Source organism: Pectinophora gossypiella, chromosome 10 (genome assembly GCF_024362695.1).
Source record: "Pectinophora gossypiella chromosome 10, ilPecGoss1.1, whole genome shotgun sequence".
Taxonomy (NCBI): Eukaryota; Metazoa; Arthropoda; class Insecta; order Lepidoptera; family Gelechiidae; genus Pectinophora; species Pectinophora gossypiella.
Window position 1 is genome coordinate 7,607,547 of NC_065413.1, and position 25,779 is coordinate 7,633,325.

The 25,779-nt window shown below is 37.3% G+C and overlaps 1 protein-coding gene across 1 annotated transcript in view; it reads right to left on the reverse strand.

Moving 5' to 3' along the window:
* Positions 1–25,492, reverse strand: part of LOC126370385 (lachesin-like) — a 38,439-nt gene extending 12,947 nt beyond the window's left edge. Inside the window, exons 1-3 of the mRNA XM_050015223.1 lie at positions 25,393–25,492; positions 11,357–11,484; positions 7,421–7,606 (exon numbers count right to left, since the gene is read on the reverse strand). Coding sequence (XP_049871180.1) covers positions 7,421–7,606; positions 11,357–11,484; positions 25,393–25,492 — 414 coding nt within the window. The remainder of the gene's footprint in view (positions 1–7,420; positions 7,607–11,356; positions 11,485–25,392) is intronic.
* Between the last annotated feature and the right edge of the window lie 287 nt (positions 25,493–25,779).

Here is a 25,779-nt window from a genome sequence, read left to right on the forward strand (position 1 = left end):
TTGCTTGGCTGCCGAATTGCACGCATTTTCAACGCTTGTGTATTGTTTATTAGTAAATCCGTACGTCTTAGATAGAAGGCATAACAAATGCAGGCTCGTGTCTACAAGGTGGACATTTCACGCACGTTAAGTGTTTCAAGTAAGTTGTTGACGCGCATAACACGACCCGTACTACTCAATTACCTACTACGCTCCGGCGTTTTTCCGAGCAATGACGCTCCGGCACCGTCCGACCAATTATTTGAGGCCACTCCCGTCGCTGACACTGCATGATGGACGACCCTCCTCTTTATTACGTTTTTCCACCTCTCCTGACCTTCCTCTACGGTCACTCAACTACAAACCGTCTGGTGTACTTCGGATTGAACGAACAATAACCATGTTATTACTGGCTGAAATAAAAAATAATCAAAGTACAACGATTTTTAATGAAAATTATTTTTGACGATATTCATAAATTAAAATTACGACGCAAAAATGTAATAATGTTTATTGATCGATTTACCTGAGCAGTCAGGACTACGCCCGTCGACATTTTTCAAGGATTTTTTTACCCGAATGCGGCTAAGCAAAAAGGAGGGTTTAAATGAAGAACGTTGAAGTCGTTATAAGCTATTGTCCTATCTCTTAAAATCCCATTATATACTTACGACACAAACAAAAAAATAAAGTATTAAAATCACATAAAATATGGAAAAGTATTTTAATGAAAGTCCTCGAAAATTTGACAGAAAAATATTGGTTCGCTTTGGAGTATATTTGTAGGTAGATAAGTTTTTTTTTATGAAAACGAATACCACCCTTGATACGCACCTGTGTGTCGACATAACAAAGGAACGCTGAGTAATGCCTGTCGATTTTTCGGCTAAGAAATAATTCACTTGTTGATTCTGCTCCCTAGCTTTCCACTTACTCCCCTTTTATGTATTATTTATTTTACTTCCAACAAGTTCTGGCGCGGCACTCTGTTAACTTTCTTTCGGCTGTTATATTTGTGACGCCTTTATTTGGATAATATTATTTACATAATATGGTAAAACGTAGTCTTGTACCTTTTGAATATATTTGTATTTAGATAGGACATGACAGTTTCAAAAGGCTCAACATGTCTGTGAAAGCCATAGGTAATAAAACACAACAATCTTATAGATAATCCTTTGTACATAGTAAATCCCGTATAGGAAGCTAAGCTTGCCACAATATTTAGACGCTGGCTTTTCGGCGGCCGCTTTAGAGCCCCGGCTTAATATGTATTATTAAATTAAGGCCAAATAATTATGTAAGAGCGGGATTACGTTTTACGGCGTGGATGTGGATTCCTCGGAGTAGTCTGACAAATTCCTCGGGCGCCGGAGCTAAGTGTTTGTTAGTGCGACATCAGGAGACAACTATGTGTCGAAGAATGTGTTTACGGTGCCAAGAATGAGGCTCCTTAGCGGGGGTGTTCTTCGCAGTTCGTTTGTCTTGCGCCTATCGAGGTGCGACGCCTCTATCGCCGAACCTTGTTTATCGCCTAACTTCTCCAACTTGCTCTTCCGTCACAATTTACTCCCGTTATCTATTCTATGTGTATTCAATCATTTCTTTGTGCACAATTCGTTACTCTGGCGATAACTTATTATATTTCCAAACAAAGTTAGTTGCTTCTACATAGTTTCCTCTCAGATTCTAATATAACTCGACCGTTTTTGACCTTTACAAATGCCTAAAAAGCCTCGAGGCTACCTGCCAAATTACAAAGCGTTTGTTATGAAATTCCTTAGATATTATCCCATCAGGTATACGAACGATTTATTATAAACTTTGAGGATTGTGAAAATACTTCTCGAATTTATTAATGTTTTGCAAGTTTCACGATACGAATACGGTAGCCTTATCCTTTGGGAAAGTATTTACAGTAAATCCACTGCGAGATTCTTATTACTTCTGCTAAGATAGCGCTTAACATTTTCGTCGGCAGGGAAGTTAGTTTGTAGAAATGACAAGTGGGTCACCTATCGCAGTGATGGCGTCGGGCTCCGATTCAGCGCAGTAAACATTCGCAAACGGGAATTTAATCCCGGTCATAAAAGTAATCCGCTCATAAAGTTACGCGACGATGGACAACATAAGGGTAGGGATTTTCTGGCACAAAGATTTCGAAGTAATTAAGATAAAATACCAGCAGTTTTTGTATGTAACCGGAGGCGAGCGGGGAGGCTCACTCGTTTTTCAGCGCTCATACCGAGTTAATCCTCGAGTATGCAATAAAGCTGCTAAAGTATTTGTGTTCCAGCGAAATTACCCCTATTGAAAATACCCTTCGGTGCTAACAGCCGGCTAAAGGCTTATTTAGACGTGCCCATATATAACATACCCGCGCTAAATATAAACCCGAACACATTATATTTGCATAGCTCTTCATTCCCTGAAACGATTCTATAGTTTAATTCAATACACAAGCTGTTACTTACGAACTGGCGCCGATATCGATTTGTGATTATAAGACTGTCGTTGTTTAAGTTATGCAAAGTATTCGCGATTAAAATTTACTGCCAGCAGCGTAGCAGACTTTGATTTGTGACTAATTCAAACGTAGGGCTGTTGAAATTTTAAAATTATTTGTGAACATTTTTGTATTTATTTATGGCGGGTGCTTACAATTGGGTTGGGATATTGAAGAGAAAAAGGGTGTTGGTAAAAAAGGTCGTCCATCACCGCCTCTGTCAACAGGGCTCGCCATCAATGCCGCAAAAACAATTAGTAGGTCAATATTTATTTGATTGCCCGAAACCCGGTTTGAATGATGATCCTGTATCAATTTTGAATTCAGATTGAATGAAATAATACGGTTATCTGATAAAATGCTTTTCGATTAGATTATCTGCTCGTATCGGCATTACTCGGCATTCCACGTTCGAAAATCCCGTTTATTAATATACAGCGCAGTACACAATGTACTTTAGTTAAGTACCTACAGTTAGTTTTACTTTTAAACTTATAGTTCCATGTAAAACGAACTTGGCCAATATGCGTCGGAAACTGGAAACATAAAGACAATACTCTGCAACAATACAAGGGGCACATTGCGGCACGTTACACTAGTCACGTTGTAGTCGGTAGTCGGAATATTTGGCAAGTTGGCTCGTATGAAGACGTTGGGCTGTCCCGTACGTGCATTCCCGCCACATACCGAGACACAGACCCGCAAAGGTAAACTTAATAAGTGTCACTGTCCCCCCTAAGCTGTATTTAACCCGAAAACTCCTTGCCTAAGTTCCTCTAACCGTTTTTTGCCGACTAACGACGCCACGGTAGCGACCTTTTTGCTCTCATTACGCAAAAAATGGAACTTGTAAATTTTGTTATAATTCCACTCGGTTCGACGTATAAACAAAAAGATTTTTTTTAAATCCCTCTGTTTGTCGATTGTTCCTACTAATTAACTGGAGCGGGTTACAATGAACCTGATATTGTTTGTAATAATATATTTTTATTACAAACATGAAGTCTGCTGTAATATTAATTAAATAGATATTACCACCTAATACATTCTTACAAATAGATTTAAAAAAACAACAAAGAGACAACACCAGATATAACGACATTCCACACAGTTTTGTCTGTCTATATTAATAATTTGTAGTAAAGAAGAATAACAATAACAACCAGAAATCAGCAATCTAGTCAAGATAACGCGTCGCGTCTTCAGCTCATTATATATTTTCACAATTCGGTTTAACTATAATTACATGTAACATGAAACTCTATACAGTCTTCCAAAGAAAACATTAAATGTAAGCTGTTCTGTCTCCAGGAGCAGTTTCATTAGCTAAGTAGAAAAATCGCAATAACCCTTTCCATTAAGTTGTCCCGGTCCGTTTCTGAAGACAATGCCCAGACATCGGAAGCCATAACCACAGACAGTACAGAAGGCAGACTACCTAGATTGTTTATTACATTGCTCCGAGCGCGGCATTAGGCTGGTAACGAGAAGAAATAGACGACTGCTAGAAATAAAACTCGGTCCAGCATAAATATAGCGGGACAAACGCTGAATTGTATTGAAAGATAAAAGAAGAAAGTAGGTAGAATAATAATGTGCGCAAATCAATAGGTAGATAGGGAGATTGGACACTGTTGTAATGCTACAATTATTCAAATATACTTTATTGCATACAAACAAAACATTCAAACATTTAATAACAGGACAAATAGGTAACCTTATTGCTGCAATTTCTTCCAGGCGACCAATACCAGGAATCAGCCATAAAAAAGCTAGGGTACGGGACGGTGCAACAACAACGAACAATTATTGTTTATTATTCATAAGAAATATGGAATTTTAAGGATGCCTTAGGAATAATATTATATTTATTAAAGAAACATTTAACACAACTACGCGTAAACAGTTTATATACTAGAAATTGAGTTAGTTTTCTACAGTGCACAATAAAACATTATATCGTATTATTATAACAGTATTGGAAAATAATTTATTTATAGACATTGTATCACTATCTTGATGACCAAGTAAAGCGAAACACAACAGAAGAGTTTGTCAGTACCTGAATACTGGCGTGAACAAGAACCATCTTCTTATACCTTCATCATTAACTTAAGAGCCACGCATTAGCTTAGCATTGTCCATTTTTGTCTATCCAAAGCCATTTCTTTAACTTCTTTATGACGCTTCACGACGTTCGTCTTCTCTTTAATTTATTCCAAGTAAGTCTTCTCCTTCCTCTCTTTCCTTTTATCTATACTTTAGGGTTTCTATATTACAGATGAATTGTATTACAAAATTACAACAGCTTTTTATTGTAGTTTGATTTAAATCGGTTTGTAGTTTCGATGCAGTTGCAGCATATACTACAATAATATAGCTACAATTTTAGTAGCTTGCACTTCAAACGCAGTCTGTTTCCTAAATGTAGCGGTGGATAAAAACTGGCTACACCGAAATGAAGAATTTTCGAAAATTAAGTAATATCCATAACATATATCAAGAATGACCCTAATTTGTCTTATTGATGACATGTGGAACTCAGATAGGGATACGAGCGCGACGAGAATAATTCTGAGAAAACCCCAGAATTTCTCATTTAGCTAGCATAATTTAGAATTTAACTCTCGCCCGAAGAGGGCAATAGTGAACAAATATCAGATTGGGGTGTCGCTGCAGAGGGATGCAAGCTGGCGAGCGTATCGATTGCATAAATTTTAATATTGGCCACGGTGTCCCCGGTCACCGAATGCCGGATCCGGTCGGAAGCCATGGTAATTGCTCTCTATTATTGATAACCAATCCGACTCTGATTGAATCGCAGATATCATGTTTGTCGAAAGCAGAATCTGATTAAAAGACAATCCATCACGATTAGCTCCTAGCAGAGATATGAAAGATAGTGGCGTGGCAAACTTGTTATAATAATCAGAAAGCTATCGAGCTTTCTTGTTTGGAAAAGTATACTTAGTTCGTGAAAATAATTCAGTAGAATAATAAAGATGTGATACGGTAGATAAATAAAACCCATAATAATAAAAGCTCAGAAAGTAATACAGTGACTACAAAACTTAAAATTATTAAATCTAAGAATATTATTTCAGAATTAAACTTTACGTTTGGTGTTTGTAGAACGCGTGACTTAAATTCGAATTCTAGGTTGGGCCCTACTGAATTAGCCCTTACCCATGTCTGAATCGTAGATAATTGATATCGCGTGGTATCCAGTATTTTTGTCCGGTTAAAGGTAATAGATTCGCCCCTATTATTATGGTACTTAAACATAGCTGGCGTAATATACATTTTACCTTTCAGGCGTTGTGTTATGTTATAATATTATGGTCTATTTTATTTTATTTTTGTATCTGAATCTGAATGAATAGCTCGAAAACATTTTTAATACAGTCTAATAAAAATCCCTACTCACCAGTATGCAGCTCAAATTAATAAACGTGGTGCATTCATGAAGAACTACAATGTATTTTTTGTTGCAAAGTCCAAAGTAGCGTTAGCGCTTAAACTTTTTTAAATTTCTCGTCTAGAATCTAATCTCATTAACGATCTCAGAACTGCGTAAAGTGTTCTTGATGAACAAGAAGAAAAAATACGAACATTGTTTGCGTAGGAAGACAAAACGATACCAACGGGAAATTTCAAAGTACTCGAATAAATTCTCGCAGATATGAGTTAATTCCGATTGTTTTTTGTTTCTTTTCTCTGCTCTTAATTTTTGATAAAGTAAGCTTCTATGCTGGAATGAAAACTAATATTACAAAAAGGGCATTTTGCTACTTATCTTTTGTAAAATCTTGTTATTTTCTACCGTGGATGGACCATTATAATAGGCGATGGGCTGATCATTTGTCACCATGTGGCGCATCATATGTATCTTGGGACTTTGCATCAAAGTATTTGATATGTAAAGTCAGTCAATAGTCACTTTCAGGAAACCAAACTCTTGACAAACTTTCTGTAACATGACGTTTTAATCCGAACTAACTTGGAAGCGATCACGTTCGGCTAGAAGCGAAAATAAACACAGAGTGCTTTATGATGGTTAAGGGACACGACCTTTTTAACATGATAGACTTATGAAAAATGAACTATAAAATCAAAACTTATACTGTTCATTATTTAATTGCCTTTAAGGACCATAATCTTCTGTTAATTAGTGGCTACTCCAATAGAACAAGAACAATAAGCGTGAATCGGTGTGTGTTTGCTAAGTGGTAGAACATTAGCAGCAATGCCACTAAAAACTGCTATCTAAGCAAATGTATGCAAATGTATACGTGTGTCGACATCCGTCACGATCATCATATCGACATTACTTGACTTACATGCACCGTTACCGATAATGTCTTTGTGTAGATAGAAGATTGGACTTAATCATGAGAGACCTAATGAAAATTATTCATTTCAATAGTTTTTTGGAGCCTTTATGTTTTCCAACTAAATATTAATGTGTGTATATTTTAATGTTGTAAATGTATATGTGTGTCGTAGGTTTTACCTAAATAAACTTTATTATTATTATTATTTTTAGCTTTTATTTTCAATTTGTGTTGATAATAAATGCATTATTAAAGCCGGCCTAAATTTAACTCTTTTTTTTCTGCGGAAATGGACGGATACTGGTCTTTATTAAATCGACTAAAAACTAAAACTTCAACTGTGAATCGTCTAAATCCGAATCGTAATCCATACTGCCTTGACCGGTTTTTACAGAAGCGTCTGCAATCTATCCGACTTCTTAAATTGACGAGAAACCTACTAACCGACCAAATCTAACGAAGAACGCTCTTGATTTTGTTATTAGGTAAAGCACTTATCCTTGCAGCTTAGAGATATCGGCTTGACAAGAGTTGTGGGTGCAAATCCTGCCCGAATCAGAAACTTTTCAATGTATTATTTCTCTTTGTAAAACGCTCTTACCTGGCTCATCATAGGGTCCGTGTTGAGCTGGCACATGTAGGTGCCGGAGTCCTTGGGCTCGACGTTGCTGATGTACAGCTTCCACGTGTTGTGCCCGTTGTGGGTGACCGACAGTCGCGGGTTCAGTGTCACCATGTGCGTGTGAATCGCCAGGATCGTCTTCGTGTCCGACTTTATCCACGCCACCTGATTGACAAATGATGAATCATATTTATCAAATATTTTATAAGTTAATAAATATTTTATATTTGGTGTGTGGTGACGCTGCGATCGTGCAGCACAACATCTGCCGATTCTGCTAAGTACCTATGTTCGTTGGTAAGCGCATCACATGAGAAAAGCTGGATCGATTTAGTTAAGTACTTATTATAATTTTTTAATTTCAACTTTATTCGTTTATGATTTTGAAGTCAGAAAACTTGGCATTTGTCCAGAAAATTCGGAAAAGATAATTTTTGTTGTTTTAGAATACTTACCGTATTTTTTGTCATATCTCATCGTTATTGAGTATCTGTATCTAGATACAACGTAACCCAAAAATTCCATCGAGATATTTTGACTTGTTTTACTAAAAAGTAAAAGTGTGGGTTTGTTTGCAGTGCAGTTTTAGTGTGGTGAGATTGTTTTTAACGACCAAACTTTTTCAGAGGATATTGCAGTGCATGAAAAATTTGTAAAGCAATCTCAAACTTTTTCAATAGAGTTATCCCGTACTTGTTGTAAAATAACACAATTATATACTTATTTAGAGTTGAATATCATAATAGCAGCCAGGATCCGAAACATTAACAAAAAATTATGTACATTACGTATTACTTGTGATTCACACTCCTTCAGTTAAAGCCAATCAACAAAGCCTGCAGCGAAAATATGACAATCGAGAACTTCGTTCGAACTGGCTGTGTGCAGCAAACGATGTGTAACCAAAACTATTATGTCCATGAGGAGAAATAAAGAGGATCTTCCGAGCATAATACGCCAGGGGACTGCGGCCCTATTGTAGTGCATTTAAATCCATATTTATGTGGCCAAAATAGGAAATTTCGTAAGCGCGTTGCAGGCCCGCTATTCTGATTGGCTGTCTTCGTCTAACGCTTGTGACGTGTGCTCGGTATATATTTACATTTGCAACTCCCGTCGTCGGTGCCAAGTCAGCATTCTTGAAACGCGTTCACAATTCGCTATCGTCCCGCTACAGACGTATGCAAATAATTTCAACAACTAAATAAGTAAGCTTTTATCAAAACAGACACACACACATAGCATTCCAAGAATACTCGAGTAAAACAATCGATTTCGGCTAAGCCGCTGACTATCTGAATCCAATATCAGACTTACTTCATTTACATATCACATCAAGTCTTATTCTGAAAATTCTTGCACGAAGGATCTTTGGGAACAATAAAGGTGCGAGCGAAGGGATCAAAGGTCCAAACTACACGTCATTCTGGTCGTTAACCCTCTATTTTCTAATCTCAATAACAATATCGCCTTATAACAGCCGATAACAATTCAATTTATCAATCCATTCATGAGACCCCAAATCTGTATTCAGGAGAAAACCGCGATGGTTATATTCTGATTGAAATTTTGGTTCGAACTTACACGTAAATGACAAATACAAATATACTTTATTGCAGCAAAATAAAACAAAATAGTTACAACAGAAACTTAACTACATGGCAAACGGCGGCCTTATCGCTTAAAGAGATTTCTTCCAGACAACCATAATGTCATGAGAGAGAGACACACACACACACACACATACACAATATATAGAGCTAGTTTCTTTGTGCTAAATATGACACAAAATAACATTGAAAGTTTTTTATAGTAAGCATCTAGGGAAATCGTTTAATTATTAATCCTTTCAACATTTTAGACAATATTACACTATTATAATGACAGATAGCATTATTTGTAACTTAGTAATAAGCGAAAGATAAGCTCACTGTATTCTCTGTTGGGCTAGTCAGACGTACATCCATCGCGTGATGAACTTAGTACTCACGCTTCGCCAGGCTTTCTGTTAGACGAAGGTGATAGGTGGCGAGCCCTATCTGCCGTCTATTCTTATAATCGAGGTTGGAGGAACTTATATAAGGTATAGCACTTGAGTATCAAGACAAAACTATTACAAACATGTGCCGAAATAGCACAAAATATGTTTTGACCTAGGTTTATACTTCTAAAGGCTAAGTGCCATTTTAAAACCGTCCAATTATTTAACATATAAATTGCAATATCAAAAGTTATTGACTCTTGTTTTCTTAATAAGGATCCCTTATAGACTTAGATTTGAATGTAAACTACTTTAGATAACTAAGTAACCGCTTAAAACAATAACACTGTATTCAATAATAGCCTAGACGACGATAATGCATTTTACACTAATGTTTAACAATAATGTTTAGAACAAACTTTCATAATCTAGAAAGAGCAGTTTTCATTACCTGAATATTTATCTTTTTAAATATGTTAATGATAAAACAGTAATAAATATGCCTAGTAGACATGGAAACAACTCGGGGCGGAGAGCAAATGTTTGTCTAGACAAGTTTGTGCCGCCGCTGGTACGTGTTGTGTTATCTGTGGACAGGACGTAGTTTCGGCGGTCCCGTGTAACATATTTACATGCTATTTGTTCAACGGCATTTCTTTTTTCTCTGTATATTATAGTAAAAAGAGCGAGAGGACTGTACTTTCGCGGAACTAATAGTTTGCCCAACGGGTAACAACTTTAAAGTCATAGAAGAATTAATAAATTAAATATAAAATTTTCCATTAAGTATATTTCGTTAGAATTGGCTCTAACATAACTTCTTTATAGACTTAGATATATCTCGGGCGGTCAGGTCACTATGCGATCCGACAAAAAATGTGTGAAAAAATCGTGGACCTTCATGACAAGGTGCAGATTGATGGTGTGGGTAGGCTCTAACAAACTTAAATATTTTATAAAATGAATGATCACCAGCTGTCCAACGGAGAAAAACAGGCAACCCCTATGCTCGGGTAAAAATCTAAAGAACTGTAACATATCAAAGCCGTGACAAAGCGAGATAGAGTGCAATATACTTTCAATTTCTACGTGTCGTTAAGAGAAAATGTGTTTTTCAGAAATCTAGGGTAGATGTGAAACAAACCTATAGATTTGGTTGATTAAGGAAACGTATGGGCAGCGAACCCCGCGTCTACCTTTGTAATATAATTTATTTACTCAGTTCCACGAAATAAATTTACAACATAATCATATTTATATACTATAGCATAGAGTGAACGATTCATTATTTCCCAGTTCTATCCCCTGTCAGTCAAAATATTTTAATAGATATTTCAAAGGATATAAACATCGTGTTGTCATTCACATAAAAGACCAAATATTGGAAACCGAAATTGTAAAGCTTCCGAATAACATTACGACTGATATTTAAAAAAGGAACAGAGGTGTATTTTTGAAATACATTCCACGAACAAAAGGGACAACTTATAAAAAGTTCATGGGATGTCAATGGTTCAAGAGCGTTCAAGGTTGGCGTAATACATGGAGGTTTTTATTCGCCAATCCATTTATCGCCAGTCCCTTACTTCGAATTATTAATAAGATTGGCTGTGAGTGAATGAATGAGTGACAATTATGATTCAAATATAGAAAATCTGTATGTACAGTCACTTGCTACATGGCTACTAGCATGCTATCGCTAAAGATAACCAAACAAAAATTAAGCAAAACGTTTTGCCTCTTCCTTTTTGATGCGAACAGCAAAGGACTGGAACTGTCTGCCGTCGTCTGTTTTTCCAACTCGTTATAATGTGGGAGTCTTCAAGGCTAGAGTGATCCACCCTAGACCACATTGTCACTTACCATCAGGTGAGATTGTGGTCAATCGCGAACCTATTTTATTTAAAAAAAAATCAGTAATAATTTTAATTTACCTTGTATGAGCCGAGCCGGTTGACGGTGCAGGTGAAGTGTACATCCCGACCCTGTGCCACGGTAAGGTTCTCCAGAGGAGAGAGGAACTCCGGCTCCTGTTCACTGTAGCCCGAGCCTTGCAGCTGACCTGCAACAATAAATTACATTCTTTCATTATTTTACTTTATTTAAAAAAATATTAAGGTGTACCCTGAGCCGGCATCGCCGGCGACAGCGTGCCACACGTGTTTCAAATAATTAAATAGGTAAATGAATAGAAAGCAAGAGAGATAAGGCAGGATTGAAACATGGAGTTTTAGTCTCAGCTTTCCCCAATCGTAAATAAGAGTGAATTTATGTATGTAATTTTACTCTGACAATTGTAAAAGGATGAAGATTCGTAAAAATAGAACTTGCTAATTTCCGCCAGTAAAATTCCCGGGGATCCCGCTGGGGACATATCACAAAAATCACTTTGTGTTCCCTAGTTTCGATAGGACATTACATGCTGATCACCTGATTGCCCAAATGTAAGATGATCCAAGCACAGTAAACCGTTGGTCCCGGTTACTGCTTACTAATGTAAGTTAGTAGTCGTTATAATGTAGTAGTAATTTCAGGAACCTTTGACGGCTCAATAGTAACCCTGACACTAGGGTTGATGGTTGGTAATCTACCTCAAAACCCACACGATAGAAGAATACAGTAAAATTCAAATAATAAATTAAGTATGCAGTGCGTAGAAATAAGCAAACGGAAGAATAAAGATAAAACGCCTGATGATAGGTGCGTTATAAGATCTACCAAACCTACAAACGACACGACTTGAATACTAATTGACACTACTAATATTTACATATTTCCAATTACAGGACTATGGCTGAACAATAAAACCGGTTTTTCGGACTGGCTTTATTTCCGTCGGTGGTCAAATAAAAACAGAAGAAATACCGGTGGAATTGGCCTTTCAAATTGGTTAAATTGGGTCAGCGTGCACAAACAACAGAGAATTGCCGACGTGTGCGCTTCCCGCCGTTACAATTGATCAACGTTCATTCATTAAATGTTTGCACTTACAACGGTGATTATTTGTAAAATTCTCAGTTCAATAACACGACCGTTTCTTTTAATAATTTACAATACAATACAATTAAGTGCCATACAATGAGAATCCAAAACAAAGGGGGTAAGGTGACCATCAACTTCGTTCAATTTCAGAATTCTAAATAAGTACTTTACTATAAAATAATAAGCTGTCTGTTTTCTTTGCATGTTCCTCGTGTCTGTTTCATTGTGTACAAGTAAATAATCTGAATTTAAAATTGTACGTAGAAATCCACATAGGCGCTAATTTTAAAAATAACATTCAGGTGTGATTTTCTTCAAGAAAATGACGATTTCTATGAATTATTTCCTCCCGGGTAAAATTTAGGCCACCAATTTAGACTTGGATGGAACCTAAAGAATCTTTTGCGAGGTTTTGTTTACAAAAATCCTGCCGGAATGTGATTTATCAACAAGGTGCTTACATGGTTTTCACTTTAAGGCACGCTAAGCCAGATGCGGTCTTTGGCGCAGGATAGCGACGTTACCTACTCCATTTTTTCCGCTCTCCGAGAACCTTCCACTGGGTCATGGGCTGACTAGACCGAACTGGAAATCTTTAAATATACTCCGAACAAAGGTTGGTCGAAGTAAAGATAACTTATCCAGGTGGGGTTTTCAGAACGGAGCGGATCTGAGCTGCGAGTGATGTTGTTACGCCAAAAACTATGGCTCGCCTGACGTCCTGCCCCGCGTGTCAGGGCACCTGTACGCGGGGGGAAGCTTATGAATGCTGCCGAAAGTGCTGTTCGGGTGGCAAAATACTGGACTGAAAAAATCTGAATGCCATCAAAACGACAAGAAGAAGATTATAAGCCGACAGTTTGTGATTAACATTATTTATGAATCTTGTGTTTTTATGTTTTTACCGACTTCAAAAAAGGAGGAGGTTCTCAATTCGACCGTATATTTTTTTTTTTTTTTTATGTTTGTTCGGGCATATCTTCGTCGTATATGAACCGATTTTGATAATTCTTTTTTTGTTTGAAAGGAGATATACCCAAGGGGGTCCCATGTCAAGGAAGTCAGGATCTGATAATGGAAGACCAGAGAAATCGAGGGGAATTTTCAAAAATCGTAGGAGCGACTAGTGCGTTTGTAAAGTCATATTGATCGGATCGATCTTTAGGCTTCGGGAAAACTTCCCGGCCTTCGAAAACTGGTCAGCATCAGGGAGATACCCTATGGCCTGGCAAAACTATACAACCTGGAGCAATTTTTCTTTCACGAAACGTATTTAAATCTTGATCAAATCCAATCGCCGGTGCAAAAAAACAAAATGGCGGAAAAAAAAGATGGCCGCCATACAAAATTTTGTCGATTTTGGAAGAAGCCCGTTTGGGTAAAAATAATGTATGGGGCGCTTACTCAAAACGTCATGTAGAGTACGGAAATACTTTCTGATCACCAAAAACTGCTCCGCATCAGAGAGATACTCTACGGCCTGGCAAAACTATCGCACGTGAACCAATATTTCTTTGAGAGCACTTATTTAAATCTTGGTCAAATTCCATAGCGCGTAAAAAAAAAACAAAATGGCGGAAAAACAAGATGGCTGCCATACACAATTTTGTTTTTTCAGAAAATGTCTCGGGATATAAAATATATATCGGGGTTGTGGTCGGATCGTCATGTTAAGTATGGAAATACTTCCCGATTTTCGAAAACTGCTCCGCATCAGGGTGACACCCTACGGCCTGGCGAAACTATCACACCTGTACCAATTTTTCTTTCACGAAACCTATTTAAATCTTGGTCGAATTTAATGGCCGGTGAAAAAAATACAAAATGGCGAAAACACAAGATGGCCGCCATACAAAATTTTGTTTTTCCAGAAAATGTCTTGGGGGTAAAAATGATGTATAGGCGTGTGATCGGAACGTCATCTTTGAAAACTGCTCCCAATCAGGGAGACATCCTACGGCCTGGCAAACCTATTGCACCTGGATTTTGTTTGTTTCCACGACACCCATTTTCATCTTGGTCAAATTCTGTTGCCGGTGAAAAAGAACAAAGTGGCGGAAAAACAAGATGGCCGCCATACGAAGAGGGACAGTTTCGAATAAACAGGACACGCGAGCTGCTTTAGCAGCGAGCGAACCACGCGAAATCTACTGTATCTATATGTATGCGTGAGTGTGTATGATAGCAGCTTCCACTGACAACCACATGTGTGTATGTACACATACACAAGTGTGTGTGTGTGCGTGTGTGTGCGTGTGTGTGTGTGTGTGTGTGTGTGCGTGTGTCTGTGTGTGTGCGTGTGTACGTGCGCGTGTGCTCGTGTGCGTTAGCGCGTGTGTGAGTGTGTGTGTGTAAACATGTTCATCAATAATAATTGTGATCACTACTAATAATATATTATATTATTATATATGAATATAAATCAGAAAATCTGTCTGTCTGCATCCTTGCTCGGTCTAACCATCACTTAAAATCGTAAAATAAAATAAAATTTTTAACAAAAAAAAACCGACTTCAAACGCAAAACTAAAAAGCAATAAATAAATTTACTTCGCACAAAGTAATTAGTACGTATTTTCAATTAGTTAATTAATTTATAATTCTGAAGTCGGTGCCAAGTAAATGCTACAACAACCCTACTACAATATCAAATTACTATGTACACACAATATTGTTTAATACCTATATCAAAGCAATTACAAAACAATGTCAAACAAAAAATTACAAAACAATCAGTATTGAAAAATATATGAATCGGTACTTCGTTGTAGCATTTCCTTGGCACCGGCTTCAGATTTATAAAATAATTAACTAATTGAAAATACGTACTAATTACTTTGTGCGAAGTAAATTTATTTATTGCTTTTTAGTTTTGCGTTTGAAGTCGGTTTTTTTTTGTTAAAAATTTTACGCGTGCAGTGTTATCTTGGATTCTACTTCCATATAAGTACCTATCTGTTTTATATGAGGGAAAAAGCTCAGGATTAGAAAATTAACTGAAAACTCACTAGTCGAACTGAAATTTAATTAATCGATCTTCCACGTAAAATTTTATTTCAAAACAATTTCGTCTAACAGGCGTAAACAACGAACAAAATTTTGCAAATAACGCAAAGTTACTGGCAGTTTGGACTGCAACACACTGCTTTTATATAACTAGTCTGAAAAAACTATAAAACTTGATGGCTATTTTCCGCTATAATACCGGTTAATATTTCGCTATTTTCTGTGTTACCACTGCAAAAATGTACTTTTTAAACACCGCAATGGAAGAGCGCAGTGAAAGTAGGTACACGATTTTGGAAAAAAACTTGTAACTACCTCTGAGCATGAAATATTATGTTTATTTCGTTTTATAAATTGATTATTTTCTTCTTTCTACATTTAATTTAAGGCCAGAATGAACAGACACCTTCTGGGCGAGCGAGCTCCATCTTAGGCCTCGTCAATGCTTTCGGGGAAGTCTGGGGCCAAAAGAAAACCCATTAACGTAAAAAAAAACTTGTAACTTTTGCTTAGTTTTGGAACGTTAAGACCACATCTCTATAAACAGAGTAATCTACTCATCTTTCCTTATTTTCGGCGAGCTCGGGTATTTATGTTAATGTAGATACAAACAGTAATTTGTATAGTCCTTCACAATGAGCCAAGGCGATTAGTATCTGCCATTTAAATGTGGCCGTAGCCGACCGATGCGATGTTCGACTTCGGCCGGCTTTAGTCCGGTATTCGACGATTAGGGGCGTAAATCGAGAAAGGTTGGCGCATAAAAAGGGTCACACTAAATGTCCCATACTGTGACATCAAAACGATTAATGGCACGGGATCCGGAACGCCGAATATTTTCGTTCAATTCCCTTAATGTGGGGATTACACTTTTTTTTTCATTTTCACCCGGTGTAATTTAATACGTTGACATATTGCCTTAAAATTGGGAAAGAATTAGCGAAAAAGTTACGTGAACAATGTGGAGAATATTACCTATATTTTCTTTTTACCTCATTGTACCTAATCATTTTCATATTTGTCCAATGACTTTATTTTCTTGTAATTACGAGTATACTTATTTGCAGAGAACATAATGGTCATATTGGTCAATGGCCATGACATAGATTAAGTTAAAACTCACACGTCACCTACACGTTACGTAAGAAATTAAATGTCGGCAAAACAATTAGTAATATTCAGACCGCCAAATTATGTTTCATTTTAATTGCTCCCGTCCGCAACTAAATTGTTTATGAACAAATTGTGGGCACACGCAACCTTTGTCTGAAGTTAGGTGTATCAACAAATTGGTAAGAGGAGAAGTTAACTTTTCTCCTGAAAGTAATGGCCTATTAGGAAAGAATCGCTTTTTAAACATAAGCCTTTCAGCCTTGAACTTAATGCATTTGAAAACATTCTGTATTATACGACCATGTTCTTACATACAGCGTTAACAAAATTTAAGATCAAGAATAGATTGTGTCCACTCGACGCGGTATAAAATACAGTCATGACTTTAATTATGAAACTATGTATGAATTGAATATTACAATAATCATTCTACACTAACAAGTGTTCTGGCGTTGATTAGGTATCATATTTTTGCCTTTGGTTTTGGTTTCATACAAGACCAGTAACCCGGCCAGGAGGGACAGAGTCATTTTCTCTGCCCTCCACTGGGGCAATTCCAGTTCGGCGCGTCCTTGTCGCGAGGGTGGGCGCCTCTTACTACAGTAGGCCGGATTGAGATGGTGGATGAGTTTGGATAGGGACCCAGACCTACGGGGTATAACGCAGAACCCTTGCCCAGGGATACGTGTGAAGACCTCAACGGAGAGGCGGAGGCAATCGGTAGGGCAATGCAGGACGGAAAAGGCAAGTTACAGGGACTCAGGGACTGTAACCTGAAACCTGACAAATGGCAGCAGTAACTGTCAGTACTATTTTAGAGGCGGGGGACAGGAGTCCTAGTACGGCTTTGAAATTAAATACTCTTGGCGCCATCCCACTCGCGTCAGACAGAGTACTGCGGAGCGGAAGACAAGAGGGAAACCACTGCCCTATTTTTCCCTAAAAAAGTAACATGGAGAATGTTACACCGACAAGAGCGTATTTAAATTAGTGATGACTATTAAAAATATCCGTATAAAACTCTACCATAATCCCAATTAAAAGAAAAACGAAATCTGCATATTGGTGATAGACCAACATAATTTTGATATTTACACCTGACATTATTTATGATAGTTCCAACACCATCAGTCAGTCGCTACCACAGTCGTTGATCAACTGGGACGCCATGAACAAGTGAGATTTATTTCAGTAACGAAGCGTTAACTGTTTTCTATGTGTCACAGTCACGAGCATAAAATATAAAACCATTTCAAGCGTATTATTTTCTTTTAATCACAAACTGGTAACGGTAATTTTATTTTAGCTGCACTACAAAAATATCTCTGAAGATTTAAGTCCTGGCTGATTAGGTACTTTAATTTATGCGCGTGCCCATTGAGGGCCCAAGTGGCAACTTTGAGGTTTTGATACTTTTAAAGGCAGTACGTCTATAACCGTCTAATATCATAATATTATGAAAGAAAAATAATGACCCGTGGTTAGTGGCAACAGCCTCTGTGGAGAGGGATCTTCGGATCGTGAGCCCAACGCTTCGCAGGAGGATTCGAATCCCGGTGGAGACATATCCCAAAAATCACTTTGTGATCCCTAGTTTGGTTAGGACATTATATGATCTGTGGTTAGGACATTACAGGCTGACCTGATTGCCCGAAAGTAAGATGATCTGTGCTTCGGAAGGCACTTTAACCCGTTGCTCCCGGTTACTTCTTACGTAAGTGAGTAATCGTTACATGAGCCATGTCGGGAGCCTTTGGCGGCTCAATGATAACCCTGACACCAATGTTGCTAAAGTTGGTAATCCACCTCACAACCCACACGATAAAAGAAGAAGTGGTAATGAAGATGTAAGCCACTGAAAATGCTTACCTGCTGGTATTAGCCCTACAGCTCTAGATACAATATCTTCCTATTTTTCACAAAAGCAAAGTGATTTGTAAGTACGTACATAAAACTTGAATTAATATTAAAGTAAGCCGTGATGTTCTAAAATTTGAATTTGACTTGATTTATTGAAAACGATATTATGTATACAGAAAGTCGTATCATCGGATATGATAGATATTTTACTTGGTTATATTTTTATAAGTCTATATATATTTTGATATACAAGAAGTTATTGCCTGCGGTCTTTTAGCCCAGACAGTCTTCCCCACATTGACCTTACCTACTATTATTTATTTATTTTATCCTATACTTCTCCCAGTGGCATAATGGAACTTCGTCGATAATCAACTCGCATAATTTTTGTTACAACCACATCAAAACCGCAGTAGTATTCGGAACAAATAGCTCACAGAACCCGCATAGCTCAATCATATTTGTAACTACCCACCCAACTGACATGTTTGTTTTCATTCCGCATTAAGGGAAGCCGCAAATTAAATATGTAAATTTTGTAATTACAGAATAATAATATTGTTTAATCAAAATATACCTACAAAAATACACTATCAGCATCTATGATAGATAATTTATTATTAATATAATATATAAACAGCCTACATACATCCCACTGCTGGGCACAGGCCACCCCTAAATCGCCGGAGGGGGGTATGGAGCATATTCCACCACGCTGCTCCAATGCGGGTTGGTGGAGATGTCACATTAATATCTGAAATTGAAATAGCATGTTAAGATGTCATTAGCATCTTTATTGAAAATTAGTAATCTTCTTCTTCTATCGTTTAGGTTGTAAAATTAGTAACCAAATCTCTACAGCCCTGGTGTGAGGGATCACTGAACCGCCAGGCCTCTAACATGGCTCAAGTAGCGACTACATACTTACTTAAGTAAATAGTAGCCGGGACCGATCGCTTTACGTGCCCTCCGATGCACGAAATCATCTTATTTTTCTGTCAATTAAGTGATTTCAGTCTGAATAAAATATGTCCTAGCCAAACCAGGGACCATCTAATAGACTTGTGACTTAATTGTTCAAAAGTATTATTCACATCAAGAAATACTTAAAATCTATAGACATTTTAATAAGTATTTAATATTTATGTTATTCATTTTTCTTCTTCTTTTAAAGCCTTGTATTTAAAAGTCATTCCACTATTTTTATTTAAAAATGTACGTTTATTAATTACTTTTATTACCTATTATTTTGACTCCTAACTAGTCCTAACACACTACACTTGGTGAAAATGTTATTCTGCAGTCTCCGTCTCGCGCTTGGTCGATTTTTATTTGATTTGTGACCACCACGCCGCTGCGGTGGGCAGTGCGTCATTATTGTCGTGCTGGTTGATTTATACACTGGCGTGATCGAACGCTGTTTGTTTGCTCTCGCACTAACCGCACAGTGCAATTAAAAAGTAATAAAAAGTTGGTGAAAATCGAATTTTGTTACACTATTTTTTCGGTTGACTATACTGAAAGCCGCGATTCACAGAGAGAACGCATGTCTTGATTGCAATAGTTGCAAGTGTATACGTCACTCATAACGTACCTACATACACAATATAAACAGCCTACAAACTTCCTTCTGCTGGGCATTAATTTCCCCTTGTTGTTCGGAACATGCTGTACGCTCATAAGCGTAGATTCTTATAGAAATAGGTACGTCGATATATTCATTCATGCTCTATGTACTTCCGTATTAACTATATTAACCAACTTCTAAACAGGAGTGTCTTAAAAAAATACATAAATATTAGCATTTACATCTTCTTACCTATTTATGGGCCATTTCAGAACTCTAATTAAGATATATCGATATTCTGTTCTGCTCCTTTATTACTTTACTGTAGCGTCGGAACGTACTTATTGGTTGTGGCCGCGAAGAACTCTATAGAAAGACACGTAGTTCCAATCTTAATCAATTATTGAATTCATTCCCTTATATCTATCTTACACAACAGAATAGACCTCCAATTTATACACGACCTATTTATACTACTTACACATCTACAATAATGTAGTATAAGTACATAACATACATAATATATGTAATAAACTCATTCGTATAAAAACCACGAGCTTCTGAACAAAAAAAAATAATTTAATGTTATTGGAAATACTATCGCTTGTAATTTAACATTTTAAGTTACTACTACTATTATGTATTTTGTGGTTTAGGTTTATTGCCTCGAGGCCTATCTCACTAGGGCACCGTGGTGGCACCACTACGCTTGAGCCACCAACAAAATGCAGTTGAATAAAGGTTATCTTATATAGTTGCGCAATCAATTTGATGCCGGTAACCGAATCTTGAATAATTGTGAGTGATATAGGGATCTCAATGGACTGGTGTGGCATCTCTTCTTCATGCAGTATGCATGTATGCGTAGAAAAGACTAAATATTATTTATCAAAAACAAATATACTTATTAAAAAAATAATTTCAATTTTGATCATAATAACGGCAAAACCGCATTTTTGTGCGGCGAACGAGCGAAATTATCTCGTGTCGATTAATTCGCTTAAATTATAATAATTAATTTTATACTAACAGACGCCTTCGTTGAAATGGTTAAATGAAATTTGGGTCAACAATTGTATGCTCCTCAAAATATGAATACACGTATACAAAACGGTAGGACTTTCGAATGTATAAGCAGGGTGCTACAGAATAGAATCAAAAGATAGTGTTTCATACACTGTTTCTCTCACCCTACCGTATCTGATAAGATAAACACATTTTATTACTCATACAGACCATGGATTGTTAGCCTATATATAACCAGACTGAATCTGTTCTCAGACAATACCACGCTGGTCCATTTCCAAAAAGTACCATTACAGCTTTCATCGAAAACATTGAATAAAAAAATGTTATAAATACAACGTATCGGGGATAAACCGAGGAGAAGCGCCGACCAATGGTTTCCGGATCAGCTATTGATATGACCCGCATTATACGAATATACTACAGGACGACCGGAAATTGTTTTAACGACTTCCAACCGCTTTTTATATCGATAACGAAGTAACATGTATCTTTTAATGAAGTTTTAGAAGCTTTGTTAAGGATTGATGAACAATCTGTTTAGCAAAAAGCCCTGCCTTTTATTATTTAGAGGTTTCTGGGTTCAATACTCGTTTCATAAATTTTCGTCCACTATGATCGAAATGTCTGCAATGTATGAAATACTTTTATGAATTTTTTTTTTTTTTCAATTTACTGACAAGCGTCTTAAAGTTCCATTTTGTGAGATATACACAAAAATCCTTCAGAAATTTGGGCCACTGCAACGTAAGTCAATAATAAAGAATTCGACCACCTTTGACATATATCTACATACATCACACTAAGTAAGAGAAAGCGAAGAAACTTCCACAACCTCTTTGACAATACTTAAAGATTAATATATTTTTAAATATATTTAAAGATTAAAATAAATAAATATATTTTAAGTGTGTTCTGCTTCTTGGAGACACGATTAATTTGCAACTTAGATTTTATGACGAAGATGTCAAGAGACAGCGGATGATTCAAGAAGCAGAACACACTTAAAGTATCTACATAGTCCGCTTATAAGTGATCCAGTCTGGTACTGCAACTTGTTTTCACTGAAGGGAGGTGGAACTACTTGGCGCTCGTTTCCCCAAATGGCTGTGACGTTTGACGATAATGGAAAACAAAGACGGTTCTTTCGGGGTGCCTTTGTCACGTACGCGGCTGGTCGACTGTGTCAAATGAAAATTAATAACATCCCGATACGGGACACGAGTGAGCGTTCCCGTTAATTTCTGCTTTATATAAGTACGAGTAGGTAAGTATAAAATGTTTTATAAATAATGTTAAAAAATTTTATCAGTTACAAACAAAAAGTTTGATAGAGACCAACGTAAAGTTTTTATGACGGTGGTAAAGAAGATGCAATGCTGATGTAAGTAGATGAAACTAGTCACATCCAACGCAAGATGAACGAAGTACCCCAACTCACCTAGCTTTCTGTTAGACCAACGTGATAAGAGCCATCGCCGTTTACAATGGTCAAGCCAACTGTAGTGAAAACTGCATTTAAAATAAAATGTATTTTAATTACAAAGTATTTACTTGTACTTATAATTTAATAGTGGTCTAGTGGTTAGAGCGTTAGGCTCACGATCTGATTGTCCGGGTTTGATTCCCGATGGGGACATTGTCGACATCAGTTTGTGAGACTGTCCTTTGTTTTTTAAGGACTTTTCAGGCTTGAATCACCTGATTGTCCGAAAAAGTAAGATGATTCCGTGCTTCGGAGGGCACGTTAAGCCGTTGGTCCCGGCTTTTAGCCGTAAAAACACCTCCACCAACCCGCAGTGGAGCAGCGTGGTGGAGTATGCTCCATACCCCCTGCGGTTGATTGAGGGGAGGCCTGTGCCCAGCAGTGGGACGTGTATAGGCAGTTTATGTATAATTTAATAGCATAATTTAAACAAAGATCCTCAATAAATCCTCAAACATAACATAACACAAAACAGCAAAATGTGACGCTCAAGTAAGTTTAAAAGACAGAAGCAAGTCTTTATCCGTGTCAAATGAAAATTAATAACTGGGAGCGCTCGCGGCGCCGCGCGCTGCCTGCCGGCTCCGACCACCGACCTCTTTATCACCTCCTCTAGCCCACTATATTGCTCTTACAATTAAAAACTATACACTAGAGATGCCTTTTCTTTCTAGGTATAACCTACGAAACATTGACCTATTATATACAACTACCAGGGAACTGACAGATTCATGTAGGTAATGATGTTAAAATCTCGGGTCAGCATGCTTGCGCACTTTTACTGCTTGCGTTTTGCTCCCTGTTTGGCAACGTCCGCTTCGACCGATTATGCAATATTGTACTCCCTAATTAACAACATCGGAAGACAGATCTCCATCAGATACAATGTAAAATCTATTGTGTCTGGTATCTTGAGAGAGGTTAATATCTTTTAAAACAACCACATGAGGCCAAACGAAAGATATTGCTTGACTTCAAAAACGTTTTCATATAGCCAGCCAACAACTAGTGTCGCTCAACAATTTTAATTTTGTTACCCCTGACTCTTATGTCATAGTTTTGGAGTTCATATCCGATTACGTATTTCAATTATTCAGTATTTCACGCTCATCGACGTCTGTAATTACATTCTGATAGAATTGCGTTAAATTCACCGCACGTGCGATCACTAATTTCCATACAATTAATCCAATTATTAGCTTTAATCCGAATGTGGGTTTGTGCAATCTATTGCACACAAATACCATCCGGCTTGTTTATTTTCGGCGACGATTTTATCGTTAGATAATGGAATTGTTGGATTCCGCGCGTATAGGTGAAACGCGGTGGAAGAAATAATTAAAATTAAAAGAAAGGCCACTGGGGTGTTTTCAATTAAATGTGGAATCCAGCTAACGTCGCGGTGTGTAGCCGCGTCAGGCGCGCTCGTGAGGGAATCCGAGCTATTGCTAGCAGCGCAACCTAGACAGTTAAAGTGCAACAATTTCCTTGGATCACGACGACCACGGTTCAGTTTTAACGCAACGTACGTGACACACGGTAACAGATACCTGGCAGCTCACAGCCAGCTACGTGCGGGCATATCTCTACTTAATGGGACTGAGGTGTGTATCGGTAACCTAGTTTCAGACCGCTCGCACTTCCTCCTGCTGAATCGAACTGTAATGGAATTGAGTCGAGACTGCTTGATACGTGACACCATTATATCATACTATACATTTTTCCCGTTAATCTTTTTGCTGAGCACAAAGATCGAGTTGAATATGAACTGGGCAAAATATTTAGGAAATATGAAACATGAAGCACTCGCATTAGTTTGCCTGCCTTTGAAGGCAGGAAGAGAGAATTAATGTTCCCAAAGGCAAAGAAGCGGCAGACACGATATTAAACCTTTCATTAGGATGGTCATTAGTGGCAGAATAATTATGTCGAGTTTAGGATATGCTACAGTCCAAAGGCTTACTAATTCGTGATTAACGAAACCTGAATACCTGGTAACACGCGTAATTTCATTATTAACATAAAGTAACAGTACTTTATTACACTCACAGGAAATACAAAACAAATGACCCATCTATCTATACTTATCCACCTCCACCTACCTACTTGTTTATTACTTACCTACTTACTAACTATACAGGCTGTTAGTAACATCGTAACGAAAACTTTGAGGGATGATTTACACCATGACTTTCAGTTGATATCAAGTGGAATTTTCCGTCGCAAAAGTACGGAACTGAAAATAAATTAATAAAAAACACAAACCGACACCAAATTCCACTTGATATCAACTCAGATTCATGGTCTGAATCATCCTCCTCAGTATTCGTTACGGTCTCGCTAACACCGTGAATAATACGTATGGCGTTTTAATGAACTAGGCTTTATGAATATGCAACCTACTGTCGATATTACTAAATATCAGTGTATTTCGCCTGTACTCATAATGTATGCAATTGTTAACCAGTTATGTTAATATGCCCATGTTGAACATTTCCATGTCCCCATACATTTTCAAAGCGATTAAAATATTTGATATTCATATAAAAAAATATTCGCTCGACAAGTCATAACAAGCATAACATAAGCTCTCGACCATATTCCTAATTGGGAACTTCGGAGATAGGTACAGTCATGAGCAATAACATGTACCCACTTTAGGACTCTGTCGCACTAACATATTTGACATTTAGTGAGACTTACAGTTCAATTTGTCAAAAAAGTTAATGTGACATGGTACCAAAGTATATACATATTATACGATGCACTATCGTACGATGAACTAATTACCTACGCTACACAGAGCTTTTTATTACACCAATGTGGTGAGCCCATAGACTTAGATTTTTTTCACGCTGGTGAGCCGTATCGCCTTTTGTAAAGGTCAAGTGAAACACGTCACTAAATCTATGTTACATCTGTGCACTTACCTGCGACTATAGTGAGGAGGGCAAATGTGGATACTAGTGGTAGCCCGCCGGTTTCCATGGAAACAGGCCGCGGTCGGCGTGACGACTCCGCCGCCCTCATGTCAACACATTTCATATACAGTCTTCAGTTATTATTGTCATAACAATCTTCTTCGCCAACTTTATTGTCTCAAATTCATGTCAAGTTATATGCACTTGTAAATAAAAATATATAATAAGTACCTCTTAAGCTTTTACATCTATTTATTTATTGTCTTCAGTTTTTTTCTTCTTGTTGTGAATCTGTAACAAAACGAAGCTTGTTTAGTGGTGTAGACTTAACTGTCTATTGTACACTTGCTTAAATTGTAATAAAAAATATTATATTACGTACCAAAAACTACGCTA